General features: G+C 41.6%; 2 protein-coding genes across 3 annotated transcripts in view; both read right to left on the bottom strand.

Annotated features, from left to right (window-relative positions):
* Window positions 1-80: 80 nt before the first annotated feature.
* Window positions 81-2,280, bottom strand: LOC117746225. 2 transcript variants are annotated; one of them, XM_034555210.1, is made up of 2 exons: window positions 1,862-2,280; window positions 81-937 (listed from the first exon to the last, which is right to left on the bottom strand). In XM_034555210.1, exon 2 carries the CDS (start codon window positions 820-822, stop codon window positions 184-186), a length of 639 nt encoding a protein of 212 aa, XP_034411101.1. In that variant the 5' UTR covers window positions 823-937; window positions 1,862-2,280; the 3' UTR covers window positions 81-183. The 2 variants fall into 2 exon arrangements, with proteins under 2 accessions (XP_034411101.1, XP_034411100.1); XM_034555209.1 differs by having other exon boundaries at window positions 2,146-2,277.
* A 1,611-nt stretch (window positions 2,281-3,891) lies between these two features.
* The window catches only part of b4galt2 (UDP-Gal:betaGlcNAc beta 1,4- galactosyltransferase, polypeptide 2), a 109,989-nt gene continuing 96,346 nt past the window's right edge, over window positions 3,892-17,534 (bottom strand). Inside the window, exons 6-7 of the mRNA XM_034555208.1 lie at window positions 10,678-10,782; window positions 3,892-4,042 (exon numbers count right to left, since the gene is read on the bottom strand). Of these exons, the coding sequence (XP_034411099.1) occupies window positions 3,892-4,042; window positions 10,678-10,782 (256 nt within the window). The remainder of the gene's footprint in view (window positions 4,043-10,677; window positions 10,783-17,534) is intronic.

Here is a 17,534-nt window from a genome sequence, read left to right as displayed (position 1 = left end):
TATGACGTAATGCATTCTATATAAGATATAACATTTTCAACATTCAATGTACAAAAAAAAAAAAAAAACATAGCTATAGATACAGTCAATTATTTTATTTTTTAAAATGCCCAACGGGCACTGAAAGTCCTGTCTGCTTAGCGGCAAAGAAATTATTTGAAGAAAGAAAAAAAAAAAGCGTTTTCAAATGCTTCTGAACCAGAGAGTCCGTTGAGGAACCAGAGAGTCTGTTGAGGAACCAGAGAGTCCATTGAGGAACCAGAGAGTCTGTTGAGGAACCAGAGAGTCTGTTGAGGAACCAGAGAGTCCATTGAGGAACCAGAGAGTCCGTTGAGGAACCAGAGAGTCCGTTGAGGAACCAGAGAGTCCATTGAGGAACCAGAGAGTCCGTTGAGGAACCAGAGAGTCCGGAACCAGAGAGTCCATTGAGGAACCAGAGAGTCCGTTGAGGAACCAGAGAGTCCGTTGAGGAACCAGAGAGTCCATTGAGGAACCAGAGAGTCCGTTGAGGAACCAGAGAGTCTGTTGAGGAACCAGAGAGTCCGTTGAAGAACCAGAGAGTCCATTGAGGAACCAGAGAGTCTGGAACCAGAGAGTCCATTGAGGAACCAGAGAGTCCGTTGAGGAACCAGAGAGTCCGTTGAGGAACCAGAGAGTCCATTGAGGAACCAGAGAGTCCGTTGAAGAACCAGAGAGTCCATTGAGGAACCAGAGAGTCTGGAACCAGAGAGTCCATTGAGGAACCAGAGAGTCCATTGAGGAACCAGAGAGTCCGTTGAGGAACCAGAGAGTCCGGAACCAGAGAGTCCATTGAGGAACCATCAAGCGCTCCTCGTGGCTGCTGTTATGCTCAAGGAAAGGAGACGCTTCAAATACTCTCGCTGTGTCCTTTCCTCATGTAAGTGACCTCATTAAGGGCTGAGCCGCTTTAATGAAGCTAGAAAAAAATAATTTCAAAGTTCAATTTACTCATCATGAGGAGCACCTGTGGAAACAGCTGTACATGGTGTTTCTGAGCAGGGGCCTCCAGGGTCAGCTCGACCTTGAGACCTGAGGAGGCTTGCTCTATAAACCGGAGGCGTAGAAAATGGGCGTTTAGTGGGAGGAGTCTGAAGACGATTCACTATTCATTTTTCCACATTTGAACAAAAACGGCAAATTTGTCCTAAACAGAGTAACTGTCAAATTCTCACTTCAAATAAAATGTGAGTTTCCTGCCAAAAATAAAATGCACGTTGGATCTGATATTTTTCCAACAAAATCTTTTTGGGACTTAACCAAAAAGAGTTTCATGCCCATCCACGTCTATGAGAGAAATGACTCTTTCGCACCCAATATAGCGCCTCCAACTTTATGAACTCTGTGAGAAACACCATCCAGATGCATGGTGGGAAATGTAGTGTGATGTAAATCTCTAGCGCTTCAATACTGTAAGAATTGGGGGAAAAGAAATGCACCTGTGGATCTCAATCCACTGGTGCATTTTATTGACCTCTCCACAGGTCGCCCGCCCACCGGGGAAACTTAAGCGCATCAAGGGATGAAAAGGAAAAAGGAGACGCAGCATGGTTTCACAGATGGGGATGTGTACCGAGGTATAAAAATAAAGAAAAAAAGATACAGCAAGTGGCACAGATTCAGAGACACGAAGAGAGGGTCGATATCTATTGAAAGGAGAAGGACTCGTGTGAAGCAGACCCACCACAAAGCCCAGCAGAGGGCAAAGGAAAAGGCAATGAAGGCGAGATAATGCAAAGAAAAAAGGAAAGAGAGTGTGTGTGTGTGTGTGTGTGTGTGTGTGTGTGTGTGTGTGTGTGTGTGTGTGTGTGTGTGTGTGTGTGTGTGTGAAGTGTAATCAAACCTTCCAACAGGCTGCTTCAGATGAAGATAACGGAGAGCCGAACAGATGGAAACATTTGGGGAAGTTTTGCCTCGGGGCCGATCACAGGAGGAAGCCAACAATAGGCCAATTTCACCAAAATAAAAGCCCCAAATTGTTTTCCCCGAGTGAGAACAAATTGGTGACAATATTACAGTGACAGCATTGTATATTCTGTCTGTTTAAAAGATAGTTGGACATATTATTTTGTTTTTTTTACAAGTAATATGATATCGGTTAGTATTCCATCATTACGCATAACGCACCTCTTCTCCCGTTGATTGATTTCACGTCCTAAAATGAGCTTTAAATCTTTAAACCTCAGTGTGGATAACTTCTGAAGGCATCAGTTTGGTGTTCAGGCGTCGAAAGTGGAGACGAGGAAGTGGAGAAAAAGGAAATAACCGTCGTTTATGAAAGAAGTGTGATGAAATCACAGGGGCGACGGCTGATGATGATGAAATCTGAAGCAGCAATGGAGACGTCAGTCAAACGGCTCGGACGATGACATCACCGCAAACCAAAATTAAAATTTTTTAAATATAATTTCCTCTTTTCCGGATATGATTGCCTTCTCCTTAAAGATTTAAAGAAAGAGATGGCGATTGTGAGAGAGGAAATGTCATAGAAACAGTATGAATAGATTTTTTATTGAATTGTGATAGTTGCCCCCCCCCCCCCCCTTTTTTCTGCCCCATATCTATATAGGAAAATGTGGTAAATGTCAAATGTTCTAATGTAAAATGCATATTTGTACTTAATCAATCTTTACTTTAAGGAATATTAATAAACCTCAGGCTGTGTGCTCTTTACAGAGACACACAAAAGAAAAATGTACGTTTGAAGCCCAGATTACCAAAATAAACCTCTTCATCTTTCTTCAAGTGGAGTGAAAAAAAAACAACAACAAAAAAACAAACAGAACGCTTCCAGGAAGCTCCAGAAATGTGCCGCCCCCCCCCCCCCCCCCCCCCCCCAGGGTTAAAATCACGACTGAGCTGTCAGTGTACATCTGCCTCGTCGTCCTCACTTCATTCCCAAGGCAGAAGCCACAACTCTGCACAGGAGAAAACTTCATATTTCCATATCGCTCCAAGGAGTTTCTGTTTGAAACGTTGTTTTTAAATGGGCGTGTCCCAGCACGGTGGGTGCAGGCACAATACACATTCATTAACTGGTAACGGAGTCATTTTGATCCCAAACTCCCTGACAAAGACGTCGATATTAAATGTGTCTGTTTTTTTTACATCACTCGTAAAAAGGTAAAAGATGCGATACATCGTCAACGTTACCGTGCGCCCTCCGATTGGGAATCCCCCATTCTGGAATGGTTCGATGGCGTTTGTAAGGTGTTTTTTTCTCCTTCTGATATTTCATTTTTCCCAAAAAAAAAAACCAGCAGGTTTTCCCGACGTCTCGTGTCTCTCTTTGCATCCACGTCAAAATTTACTTTTCTTTTCATTCCGCTCACAGCGAAATTACACAAAGTAATCCCACTCGACGCCGCCTTTCAAGAACAGGTCGTGAAAAACTTCTCCAGTCGATATTCCACCGGATGACCTTGACCTCCAGTTTACAAAAAAGATCGTTCGTGGAAAAGGGTCCAAGTTTCAGCTTCCGTGTTTCCATGCCAACCTTTTGGGGTCGGCCAAAACGATATTTGAGCTTTTTGAGTCAAACACTCGTCCAACAGGGAAGTCACTGATTGGTAGAAAGGTTGGAGGTGGGAGGCCATTGGAAAGAGCCACGAGTTCTGGTTCGGGGAAAATGGCGAGCGGAAATCTTAAAAGAGAGAGAGAGAGAGCGAGAGAGAGAGAGAGAGAGAGAGAGAGACACCATGATGTGCTTGTGACATTCCCCCTCTTATCTTTCACTCCTGCATCCTTCCAGATGTCGAGGAAATGCGATCTCTTTTATTTCCTTCCCACGAGCGCCCTTCTTCTTCTTCTTCTTCTTCTTCTTCTCCTCCTCCTCGTCTCCTCCCCCCCCCCCCCTCGCCGTCCTCCGGGTCTCTAGCCCTTAGCGGGCCGGGGCGGCGGCTTGCCGATCTCCACGGAGATGTCGGTGTACAGAGGGTACCGCTTGACCTGAACCAGTCTGTAGGTCAGAGAGCTGATGCCGTCCTTCCTCATCGTGTTCTTCGTGTTCTGGATTTTATTAAACCTGGGAGAAGACGAAGGAAGGGAGAGAGGGGTAGAACAGAAGTGGTGAGACAAGGAGGTACATATTTATTAAAATCCTAAAAGGGACTCAAAGGGAGCAATAGGGTCTGACCTTGTGTACGTGCACCTTTTTTTTGTTTCTTGAGTTATTGAGTTATTAATAAGAAAAGAAGCAAAAAGCATATATTTCTCTACTTTCCTCTTTCGTTAATCATAAAGTGTAGCCCTCCGAATCTATGAGCGACATCATGTTGGGAATTTACCAACACAGGAAAAGAACATTTTTAATAATGTAAACACACACATTGGCAATTGGAAGAAAGAAAGAAAAAGTTGTTATTGTAATTTCAAACCGCTAAACGCAACCAAAACTCATTTTACAGCATAAATAAATCCATATTCAAACCCCTAATAGGGCCCTGATGTTCACACCAACCCTTCTGGGTAGCAATAACCCTGAAAGCAGAGAAACAACAGTTCTCTCGGGTTGTTTAAATTAAAGCTAAAATCCAGTTTTCCTGGTGTGTAATCTGACCAAGAGGTGGCGCTGCAGCGCCGCGGTGCGACCCGGGTGAACAGCATCATCCATCACAATCCACCTCGGTTTGTTTTTGAGTTATGATGGCATAGCCTTCCCCGTTGGCTGTGGTTCAGCAGTTACATCAGAATCTGCTCTGAATCTTTAGTATTATTTCAGTATTTTCACACAGCGGGCCGGACAAAACAGATTCATAAACACACAACTCTGGTCTTAAAGATGTCATTTCACGTGTGCGACCAGAGGAAATAGCGGATTTTTCCCCCCCCAAAAAAGTGGAAGATGTTGTCGAGCATCTTTGAACAATATAACACAATAAGGGGTATAAATAGATCCAAGGATTGGCACTTCTATCCCAACAAATTTAGTAGTGTGAGAGGAAATGAGAGGACAGGAAGCCAGAAATATATCTGAGGAAGAGAGAGACAGATGGAGGGATGGAAGGCGTACCGATAATCAAATAAAGAGAAATCTTTAGATGGATCTACCAAACAGATTAAGAGCAGTGGACTAATCCCTACATGCATTGCAGAGGACCTATGGTGTCGTTTCAAACCTATACCCGTGTCCCCTTATCTTACTCCTTTAGTCTGGAGGGCGAGACAAAGGCATCCCTCCTTACATATTAATTAGCCTCGTTTCCAGGGTCCTAACTAGGCTAAGTAAAGCTCTATTCTCATTCTAAAAGGTCTCGCGGGGACACGTCGCGTTGCAAGCTGCTGAGGCTCTTTTGGTTGTTGTAGAACACGTCTCAAAGGAATAGTTTGACTTTTTTTGGGGGGGGGGGACATACACACGCTTATTGGCTTTCAGGGATAAGAAGATTGATATCTTCTCACATCATAAATATGATGCTGCCGTGAGCGGTCTGGTTTGCTTATTGGCATAAGCTCTGAAGGCCGCGCACACAGTTGGCCTGAACATGTAAAAAAAAAACTCAATAAAAAAAAACTAATTAAAAAGAAATATTAAATCCAAACTAGAATGACCTCCTTGTGGTTGCGTGCCGCCGCCAACCAAGAACAAATCTCAAAATGTTGTCATTTTGATCCTGTTACGGCCATTGTGAGGTCACAGTGACCACGGAATGCGTCGTCAATGGTAACCGTCGAGAAAACTCACCTTAAATGAGAAGAATGACTCGGGTAGACATAACTGCATAACACATACTATATATATATATATATATATATATATATATATATATATATATTATGTGCTGCTATAATAATGCTCTGAATCTCCCCACAAAAGTCTGCATCTGCACCGTCTCCCAGGGTGACAACGTATGAATGGAATATTGAACAATGTTACCGAGCGACCGATTCATTTGCGATGCACGAAGCGCCGTTTTAAAGACAAAACGTGTGCGTGCGTGTGTGTGTGTGTGTGTGCAAAGTGATACTTGCAGGCCGGTGATGAATGTGCCTCTTTCTTACTTCCGCCGGTCCAATATCTCATTGCTATGCCGAGCCAACATCTCTGAAAGGGCTGAGAGAATGGACTCCTGTGTGAGGAGTGTGTGTGTATATCTATATACGTGTGCATGTGTGTGTGTGTGTGTGTGTGTGTGTGTAGGGGAGATAGTATTCATCATACAGTCAAGACAACGCTGGACATTACGCAGGTACTCCAGATAAACTCTCCCATTCATCTAAATTTAACCAGAAGACAGCGATTGGCCTCTGAACATTTGTTGTTTTTTCCTCTCGAAGACAAATGAGGATGTGAGTTGTTTCTGCTTCACTTCATAGAAATGTGAGTACATTTGTAAACATGTTGTGGATGCTGGTCCCCGGCACCTCACCGGTCATTTGAGGTGTCGTGTAAGTCACAACCGGCAACGGACAGTCCATCATCGAAATGCCATTTTTATAATCTCGCACGTTTTTTGAGATTTTTCTCTTTTAGAGATATTGTGATATCTCAGAGTTTTTTTTTCTTGGATATTTGAGACTTTAATCTTTGAAATTCAGTTCTCTGAATATGATTACCTCCCCTGGCTGCGTACTTATCACACGTTCTGTTGGGTGTACCTATAACAACCCTTCTCTTCCTCCGCCCACACACCAGCCACGAGGGATCCTCCTCTCACCACCGGCTGAGGATTCTGAGCCGCTACGCTTTAAGTACCAAATACCACTTATTTTCTAAAAAAAATAAATAAATCCTTTAAGCCAAAATTTCCGAGACATTAAAGCGCGTGTCGAGAAGGGCTGTAAAAAAAAAAAAGTTTGATCCGGCTAATAGGGGGCCGCCTTTTCTTTCTGCCCCTCTCTAGTTATGAATAATGGATCGGCCCCAAAATAAACAGCGTCCCTGTTGGTGTCACCTCTTATTGAGGAAGTGTGATCCTCAGACCAGAGGAAAGAGCAGAGCAAGAGGAGGAAAACAGGAAGTGAGTATTAAGCACACACACACACACACACACACACACACACACACACACACACACACACACACACACGCACACACACACACACACTTGTTCAGTCTAGAGGGGGATTTATTGATTGTGATGAAGGCAACTTGACTAGTCTGACCTAGCCTTCTCTATTGGAGTCATTCCAGCAAGCAATTACTGAGGGATCGTTGCATCTTTCTCTCTCTTGCGACACACACACACACACACACAAACACACACACACACACACACGCGCGCTATGAATGACATATTACGCAGGCCCTGGTTATTTTGGACATTGTCCCATTTAAGTTATTGCTGCCATTTAAGAGCGTAGATGGTTAGTTTTGACAGTTCTCAGACCAGTTCTAGTTTCAGCAGGAGCTTGTTGCTAGGTAGAAAATAGGCCGACTTTCCTCCCTCCCACACATCTATAAGGCGGTGGATTTTTTTAGTTTGTTAGCACGGAGAAGGAGCACACTGCAGGGGGGGGGGGGGGGACCAAATAAGGAGGCGTATGAAACCGTCAGCAAATACAAGGTCAATAAAAGGTAAATAAATGCTCGGGAGGTGAGCAGAGGCTTCGCTCTTCAAGCTACTAACATTTTATGCAACTATATATAAGACGAGTTGAATACTAAAGGGTTCATCCGCATTGCTCGCTGATTGTGTTGCAGTGAAGCGAAACAAGCACCTGCGTGTGAAGGTGACATCGTGTAAAAGGAACACGTTGGTGTGTTTTTACTTTAGGCTAAATGTTCCTTCCGCCTACAACCGAGGGTTGATTTGATAATCAGTTATTCTAATGTCTGGATCGAAGTCTTCAAAAATCACAAACGCGCGGCTGCACACTGCATTGTGGGATTTATTGCACTAACTTTGCGTACGGATGAACGTCTTTCAGGAGCTGACCGAGTGTAAGATTATACCGCGATAAACACAGCCGAGCGGAGCCAATAAGGAGCATTTGATTGCGTTCGGAAAAAATATAAACCAAAGGGTAAGATTTGCATAAGGAAACTAGAAAAATGAAATGTTTTCCAAAATCTGTTTTTCCCCAAAAGAGAATAAGTTCAGACTTCTTTCCGTAAAAGACAAAGTTTACCGTGTATGAAGCAACCCAGACAACATATGCTCAGTGGATGTATGCACAATTTAAATCAAACACATGTCATTTGGCGATCTTAAGAGGAGAATAAACAGTGATAATCCATGTTTAAGCAGCTTAATGTGAGGTGCTATATTCTTGGTGATTAATGTGTCTGGAGGAGCTCATCTCTGCATATTGGGTCTCATTCATCAAACTATAAAATAACACATTTATACAGGAAGCATTTCTGCACATTCGTCTGAAAAGCAATTTAAATGGGCGGAGCCAAAAAGAGCAACGTTTAAGCCCCCTGAGCTGTATCCTCGAAAAAAGCAATTTTTTGGGGGTTTATTGAAAAGGTTTTGTACTTTTCTTTTTTTTTAAATCTTCCAATGACACGAAAGCCCCGAGCTGTGGTTTTTACTGTTGTTTTGTTAATTTACATTCTGACATAATGACATTACAGCACACATTATTACACACTATTAGCATTCAGCAGTGTCGGTATTCATGTTACTTTGCATTTTTAGCAGAAAACGCATTTTAATTAATGTGGCGTCTTTAAAAAAAATGCATGTGTTAACATGTCCTGATGTCTTTTAGCTTCATGCTTTAATCACTTCACATCCTGTTGGGAGTGAAATCACATGGCAGGTGTCCCATAGGAGGAATCCAGTGTTCCTGACTCAACATACATACATTTAAATAAAAGGATTCAGACTCCGCCAGACAGAAAATACTGACGTTCCTGGCAATAAATCATAGGAAATCAAATGTACAGAACCCATAATTGGATCGTTAATTGAATAAATAAAGGAGTATTTGACTCATAGATAACGCATGTGCGTACACTACATCTCGCCAGCTCGAGATGCATTTTTCAAACTATAGGTCTATAATAAAGCTCTTTATGTTTTATATTCTATCATCATTTCCGTGGACCATGACGCGGTACAATACGATACGATAATACGATACGATAATACGATACGATAATACGATACGATACTACAATACGATAATACGATACGATAATACGATACGATAATACGATACGATAATACGATACGATAATACGATACGATACGATAATACGATACGATAATACGATACGATAATACGATACGATAATACGATACGATAATACGATACGATAATACGATACGATACGATAATACGATACGATACTACAATACGATAATACGATACGATAATACGATACGATAATACGATACGATACTACAATACGATAATACAATACGATACTACGATACGATAATACGATACGATATGATACTACAATACGATAATACAATACGATAATACGATACGATAATACGATACGATAATACGATACGATAATACGATACGATAATACGATAAGATAATACAATACGATAATACGATACGATACGATAATACGATACGATAATACGATACGATACGATACGATAATACAATACGATAATACGATACGATAATACGATACGATACGATAATACAATACGATAATACGATACGATAATACGATACGATAATACGATACGATAATACGATACGATAATACGATACGATACGATAATACAATACGATAATACGATACGATAATACGATACGATACGATAATACGATACGATAATACGATACGATAATACGATACGATAATACAATACGATAATACGATACGATACGATAATACGATACGATAATACGATACGATAATACAATACGATAATACAATACGATAATACGATACGATACGATAATACGATACGATAATACGATACGATAATACAATACGATAATACGATACGATACGATAATACAATACGATAATACGATACGATAATACGATACGATAATACGATACGATAATACGATACGATACGATAATACAATACGATAATACGATACGATAATACGATACGATACGATAATACGATACGATAATACGATACGATAATACAATACGATAATACGATACGATAATACGATACGATAATACGATACGATAATACGATACGATAATACGATACGATACGATAATACGATACGATACGATAATACAATACGATAATACGATACGATAATACGATAATACAATACGATAATACGATACGATAATACGATACGATACGATAATACAATACGATAATACGATACGATAATACGATACGATAATACAATACGATAATACGATACGATAATACGATACGATAATACGATACGATACGATAATACAATACGATAATACGATACGATAATACGATACGATACGATAATACGATACGATAATACGATACGATAATACGATACGATAATACAATACGATAATACGATACGATACGATAATACGATACGATAATACGATACGATAATACGATACGATAATACGATACGATACGATAATACGATACGATACGATAATACAATACGATAATACGATACGATAATACGATAATACAATACGATAATACGATACGATAATACGATACGATACGATAATACAATACGATAATACGATACGATAATACGATACGATAATACAATACGATAATACAATACGATAATACCATACGATAATACAATACGATAATATGATACCTCTGTGGGTTGGGCTCGTTGTGTTTGTCCCTCTCGTGTTTTATCATCCTGTAGCGGCCGATGCGAACGTCCGGCCTCGACACCTTCATCCCGTTCAGAGTGATCCTGCAACACAGAGAGAGAGACGAGTGTTCAAGAGGGAGAGAAACAAAGAAACATTTGGGAGGAATAGAAACTAATTGAGAAGGAAGAGGAGAGCGAGCTCACCTCTGAAACTAATTATCGTCGTCATCATCCTTTAATAATTAGTTTTTTTGTTGTTGTTAATCAATCGATTATTCATCGAGCGTTTTACACGTCGGGGAAAAGAGAAACAATCACTGGTTCCTGTATGAAAACGTAAACTTTCATTGTTGATTGTTAGACCAATTATCTTTCAATTAGTTATAGCTGTATACGTCAAAATAACAAATGTACATTTACACATTTTAGAGGACGGGTTCCGAACGGTTTCGCCTCGAATAAAATTAACTTTAAACATGAATTCGTGGCGGTATAACCCGAATAGAGCTCATGTTTATATCTATTAACACCCGAATATGCTGGTTGGATTTCTACGGCTGCTCTCGGGGCTGTTGATTGGATGATTGCCCTAAAACACAACACACTGCAAACAGTGTTGCACACAAACAAACAAACAAACAAACAAACAAACAATCAGAGAGCCCCCTCCTGGCTCTCCCTGAAGAAGAAGAAGAAGAAAGAAAAAAACTTCTGATCAGAGACATTTTTCATAACACAGAGAGTCTAGACCGGACTAGAGGATTTACAGTTTACACAAAGCACGAGATCACGACGTTGCTCTACAAACTAAGACAGAGATTTCATATCTGACGCTACAACAAACAACAGATGTGTTGCACATGAAGCCCCGAGGTAAACACAGGGGTTCACGGAGGTATTGATATCCGTACCTTCGATGATTGTGTAGTGCATTCTTTACGTCGCACAAAGCTCTGCTTCTGGTGTCTCTAAAAGCATCCACGCCTGATATTGCTCAACAACTGCTCGTCCTCCTCTCTGCTCTACTCACATATCCACCTCGCCCTTTACTGGCCTCTCACGTCTTTAATTTCCTTCTCTTTCTGCTCCGTTATTCCCCCCGTTTCACCTCCTCCTCTCTCTCCCTCTCTCCCACTCCTCTTCTTCAGTGTTTGTGCTGCACGCTGAAGGTTATTAGCCGTCGTCGATCCAGCGTTTTCTGGGCGTTTGGTGGAAAAGCCGGTATTAGGGTGAATCTTAAAATATTGAAGATGACACAGACGAAGGGGACGAACGGTTGTTCGTTTAAAGAGTAGCTTCCCCTAAACTCACAAACTGTCATATTTCTGCATGAAGATACAACATGTTAGTTGGTTCGTTTTAGAGATTGCAGGAGGATCATTTATAAACGTTGGGAAAGAAAACATGCTAGCTCATTCCTTTTGCTTCCTCTGCTAAGCTAAGCTAAGCTAATCACCGCCCGGCTCCAGCTCTCATGAGAACGGTGACGATCCGGCACCAAGAAAGTAAAAAGAAGTGAATTTCCCAGGATATCAAACTGTGGCTTTAGAGGTGTTGGTAGACGTGTTTTTGGGGGCGAGCTAGTTTCCCAGACTGCACGCTGGGCTAAGCTAACCGCCCGCTGGCTCCCGGAGAGTGGCGTCGATCTTCTGGTCTGCAGCTCAAAGATAGGAAATACGTGTTCCTGTCAAAGTGTCACACTATTCTCCCTGACAGCCATCTTTAGAAGTGATGTTAATCCTATCTGTTTCCAGCAGTTGCTTCCAGTATTTAGGCCACGCTAAAGCCAACTGGTTCATTGGTCTCACGCTGTCTCTGCAGCATTCTCTCTCCTCTCCTCCACCTTCCTATCCCCTCCTTCCTTCTCCGCTCTAACTTCTACATCTCGCTCAGCGTGTCTTTTCACCTTCCTCCTCTCTTTGTCTTCACCTCTCCTTTCCGCCTCGACCTTCGTCTCTCTGCTGTCGACAAACCAGTGAAATGTAAATGAGCCTGAATGTGGCACATCAACCCGTAAGAGACAAAAACCCAAAGTCTATAAAAAACAACCCTCCCATAAATAAATTCATCAGAAAACTAAATCTCTCTCTCTCCCTCTCTCTGTGTGATTTAGCTGACTTGACATATTCATACATAATTGCCGTTGTCGGTGGATGCGCGTGCACATGCGAGCATGCACGCGTTTGCATGATTTAGAGATTTATTATAAAAAACAAATAATGTGAGAGTGAGCAAGACCGCCCTCTCTTTCTTTTCCTCAAGTTTTATTTAACGTAGTGAGCTTAGTTATACATTATGCACAGCTCCGCATCTTTAATATAATCGTGTCCGTTGCTCTGCAGAGTGGCTGTCGGTGATCAGCTATGTGAATCTCTACATCCCTTCATGTGACTCTTTCATATTTATTTACTCTTATCCGTCAAATAGATTTTGAGCAGATTCAATAATTTGTTTGCTTGTTCACTGTAGAGACACTGCAGTAGAGGAAGTACTTAGCTCCTCAGTAAAGTCACAAATACCACTAATAATACTCGTAATATTACATATTACATATTACGCATTAATTAAATGTCCTGCATTTGAAAGTTCACAAAAGTACAGAACACTGCTTTAATCCTTAACAATACATATATATATATATACATATATATATATATATATATATATATATATAAATAAATAAATAAATAAATATATATATATAAATATATACATATATATAAATATATATAATCATATCATGTAATATAAATATATATATTTCTATATATATAAATAAATATATATATATAAATATATACATATATATATATATATATATATATGTATGCATATAAATATATACATATATATATAATCATATCATGTAATTCTAACTATTTGTCAAATAATGGAGTAAAAAGTAAGTAAAGTACTTGAGTAAATGTTACAATAAGTACATATCAGAAATTCTAAGTTTCCTAAAAACATCTGACTGAAGAACACCCGTCTGTACACACACACCATCTATATTCCACCACTGGAAGGGGGGGGGGGGGCTTTGAGTGACAGTTTTAAGGTTCCCCCATACATTCTACATTTCAGCAATTAAAAAAAAAAAACATTGCGAAAAACCAAGAAACTTGTGAAATGTGCAGAAGGTGATGAAAATCACACGTCAACGTCTGCAATGAACATAGTCAGCGGCGTCTGACAGTCTGAACGCAGGTGTGAACGAAGGTGTGAACGCAGCCACTTCAAAGGAGTTTGAGCTTTCACATTTCTCTGCTCGAAAAACGTCTTTGGAAAATTCACATTTAAAAAGGTATAAAATGCAACCAGTTATATAAAAAAAAAAAGACGTGTATAATCTACACACCGATAGAAAAGGAATCCACGACCCACTGGAAGTGTGCGACCTTCTTTTTGGCATATTTCTGGGCGTCATTTGGGGCCCCGAGAGGAGCCAATAAGCAGAGAGCGCCGACGGGCTAAAAAGGTGTTCGGCGCTCTCAAAGCACCTGATACGAAGCGGTGGAGAACCGGTCTGTTGCGTCACTCTTTTTATGTGCTTCTGTGTGTGTGTGTGTGTGTGTGTGTTTCCCATGTCTCTCCCTGCTGCTGTGTGTGTGTGTGTGTGTGTTTCCCATGTCTCTCCCTGCTGCTGTGTGTGTGTGTGTGTGTGTGTGTGTGTTTCCCATGTCTCTCCCTGCTGCTGTGTGTGTGTGTGTGTGTGTGTGTGTGTGTGTGTTTCCCATGTCTCTCCCTGCTGCTGTGTGTGTGTGTGTGTGTGTGTGTGTGTGTGTGTTTCCCATGTCTCTCCCTGCTGCTGTGTGTGTGTGTGTGTGTGTGTGTGTTTCCCATGTCTCTCCCTGCTGCTGTGTGTGTGTGTGTGTGTGTGTGTGTGTTTCCCATGTCTCTCCCTGCTGCTGTGTGTGTGTGTGTGTGTGTGTGTGTGTGTTTCCCATGTCTCTCCCTGCTGCTGCTGTGTGTGTGTGTGTGTGTGTGTGTTTCCCATGTCTCTCCCTGCTGCTGTGTGTGTGTGTGTGTGTGTGTGTGTGTGTGTGTTTCCCATGTCTCTCCCTGCTGCTGTGTGCGAAGACGTCAACGGGCCAGGGGAGGACGAAGCACGCCTCGGGCTGCATTCACTCGCAACCGTCCTGCAGGTGTGTTCAGGAGGTGTGTAGTTGTGGCCCAATTGGCTAGTTAGCAACTAGCTAAAACAGAGCTAACAGAATGCATGCATCAGGGGGTCGTGGCTCCACATTGACGCTGTGATGTTGCTCCGTATCAACACTCAACTTGTGTTTACAGCAGAAGTGAGTTTCAGGGTGATTTGGGGTTTTGCTACAAAATGTGCAGATTAAGAAATTCATATTTCATATTTTTTTTTACGTGGGAGATGCGAAGACTTGTAAACACAAGTTGATCAGAGTGTGTTTTGCGTGTGTGAAATATCATAATAATCATCTTCTGCTGCGTTACAGAAACACTCCCCGAGGCTCTCCATCGTGTCATCTCTCAATACGAGACGATGATTAAACGGCGGTCCAAGATTCTTCTGGCTCACAAAAGAAGGAACACACACGCACACACAGACACACACACACACACACACACACACACACACACACACAGACACACACATGAAGCAACAACTAAAAAAGCAGTTGTAATTCCACACGTATACGCACACTCAGATACTTTCGCAGATTGTTTGATAAACGGAGCTCAAGGTCGCGTTTGAAACGGGGGAAAAAAAAAAAAACGCTCTTAAAAGAAACATCCACTTCGGCTGTGCCCTTGTGTGCTTCCGCAAGTGTGTTTTTTGTGCGCGCATATGTGTGTGTTGTAATGAGCTCCCGAGTAACCAATCAAATGGCTTCTCTATATTCTTGGAGACGGCTGAGAATTGTGTCCTTGACCAAAACAAAACTTTAGCTGGGGCAACAACACACACACACACACACACACACACACACACACACACACACTAACCCACACTCCCAACAACATATCAGCACACTCATTATTTTTCACAACTCTGACAGGCAGTAACATGACGTGACAGCGTAGTGTGAATATTATGTAAGCGAGAGGACACCGAGGCTCCAGCGGAGCTGCAGGATGAAGAGCTTCAGTTCCCCCGTGTGATGTAGATAATCCGGATCCGACACGTTCGACAGCCACCTCCACCGACAAAACACAGCAGGTGGCTGCTGGGAAATTCCCCGCTGTGTTTTTTTACACATAAATATATCTGGGAGCGGAAGGAAAATACATGAAGACAGCTACATTCTTCATAATTATATGTATGTTACTTTTCTAAATAAAAAAATAAAAAACACGTTTTTGCTCCAGTATCCACCATCTGACCAAATAGAACTATGAGAACTGTTATAATATAATATAATGACCGGTCTGCGACCACACCAGGTTTCATGAGTTGGATCTAGGTGATGTCTGTTAGTGCATGTGGTGTCCAATGAATGGGAGAGTTCGACCACCTGCTGGTGGCCGTAACATTTATTTTTTTAAAAAGGCCCAAATGTCCAGTGTCTTTGTCTGTGTCCATAAACACATCTGCAGAAATGTGGTGCTTTTATCACTAAATGTCACGCAGCACTGTGACCACGTGTTCTCTTTAATGTCGGACTCACAGTTTACTCAAGTAACATTATTAATGCAAGTGGCTTTTATTTTGAAGCAGTCACACAGGAAGTGTGTACTGTGTTCATCTTGAAGGGTTACACAACTTTGCAGAGGACTATTTTCTGATAGAGATATTACTCTGGTCATAAAGGGCTACAGTTGGACCCCCCTAGAGGGGGATGTCCATTAAACACTACGGTCTACTTAACTAACGGAGGCACCGTCCATTTGAAAAGATGTGGACGGCCCAGCACTTAAAATATCTGCCCACTAATATGATCTGCCATGAAAAGATTCTCGAGCAGCGCCTGAGGCAAAACACACACACACACACACACACACACACACACACACACACACACACACACACACACACACACACACACACACCGTGGACCTATTTGATTGGATTAATCAGGAGTTTCTCCAGCTCTCCCCTTCTATTCCCACCAGTGGAGTTAATTGCATTAGAGCAATGGAGTGGAGGAGAATTGGGAGCTAAGCCTGATGTCCTGCCTCAGTTCTCTCTCCGCCTGCAGAAATGAGATGGGGGGGGGGGGGGGGGGGGGGGGGAGGGGGGGGATGATGATGATGATGGTGGCGAAGGGGGTGGAGGGCTGGAAGATGCACAGCAGAGAGAAAGTAATAGGAAAGTGAGGGGAGCGTGAACATGAGAACGTTGTTGTTTGTTTGGACACATCTGGGTGAGACTCTTTCAAATGACCTTTTGATGACCTTTTGCCGTTTCCATACTCAAAGTGAAAGATTGCACACTTAAAACAAAAGGTTTGTTTAGAAGGTTAATGACACTGTTCCACATTGAAGATGAAAAATCTGTCTATTTGAAAGCTAATAAAGTAAAACCACGAAGGAAGGAAAGAAGGGGGGCTGCGTTATTTCCCTTTGTTGTATAAGTCTGTATCATATTTCTATTGATGTGCAGCTCTTTTTGTGACTGCTGTCGAAATGTGTGCATTATTAATGAATTTAGTTACTTTCTGTCATTCTGAAGGATTCAGGCTGGAAATCGTATTAAAGCTGCCGGTGGGATACAAACAACACATTTCTTGTGAATAAAAAAAGAAAAGAAAAGAAGCACACATTTATGTTTTAAAAAGACTCACTCCTTGAAATGATCCTGAAATGAATCTGCAGAAGTTTAATACCACTTACTGACATTCATAAAAATCTTTCAGGAAAAAAAAAAAAGGTGAGTACGATGA

Source organism: Cyclopterus lumpus, chromosome 17 (genome assembly GCF_009769545.1).
Source record: "Cyclopterus lumpus isolate fCycLum1 chromosome 17, fCycLum1.pri, whole genome shotgun sequence".
NCBI classification, from domain to species: domain Eukaryota; kingdom Metazoa; phylum Chordata; class Actinopteri; order Perciformes; family Cyclopteridae; genus Cyclopterus; species Cyclopterus lumpus.
Note: the sequence above shows the minus strand (reverse complement) of the source record. Positions and strands in the feature narration are given on the sequence as shown.

Coding starts and splice junctions, on each gene's coding strand:
- LOC117746225 (XM_034555209.1), bottom strand. CDS start 811: ATGGACTCTCTGGTTCCGGACTCTCTGGTTCCTCAACGGACTCTCTGG.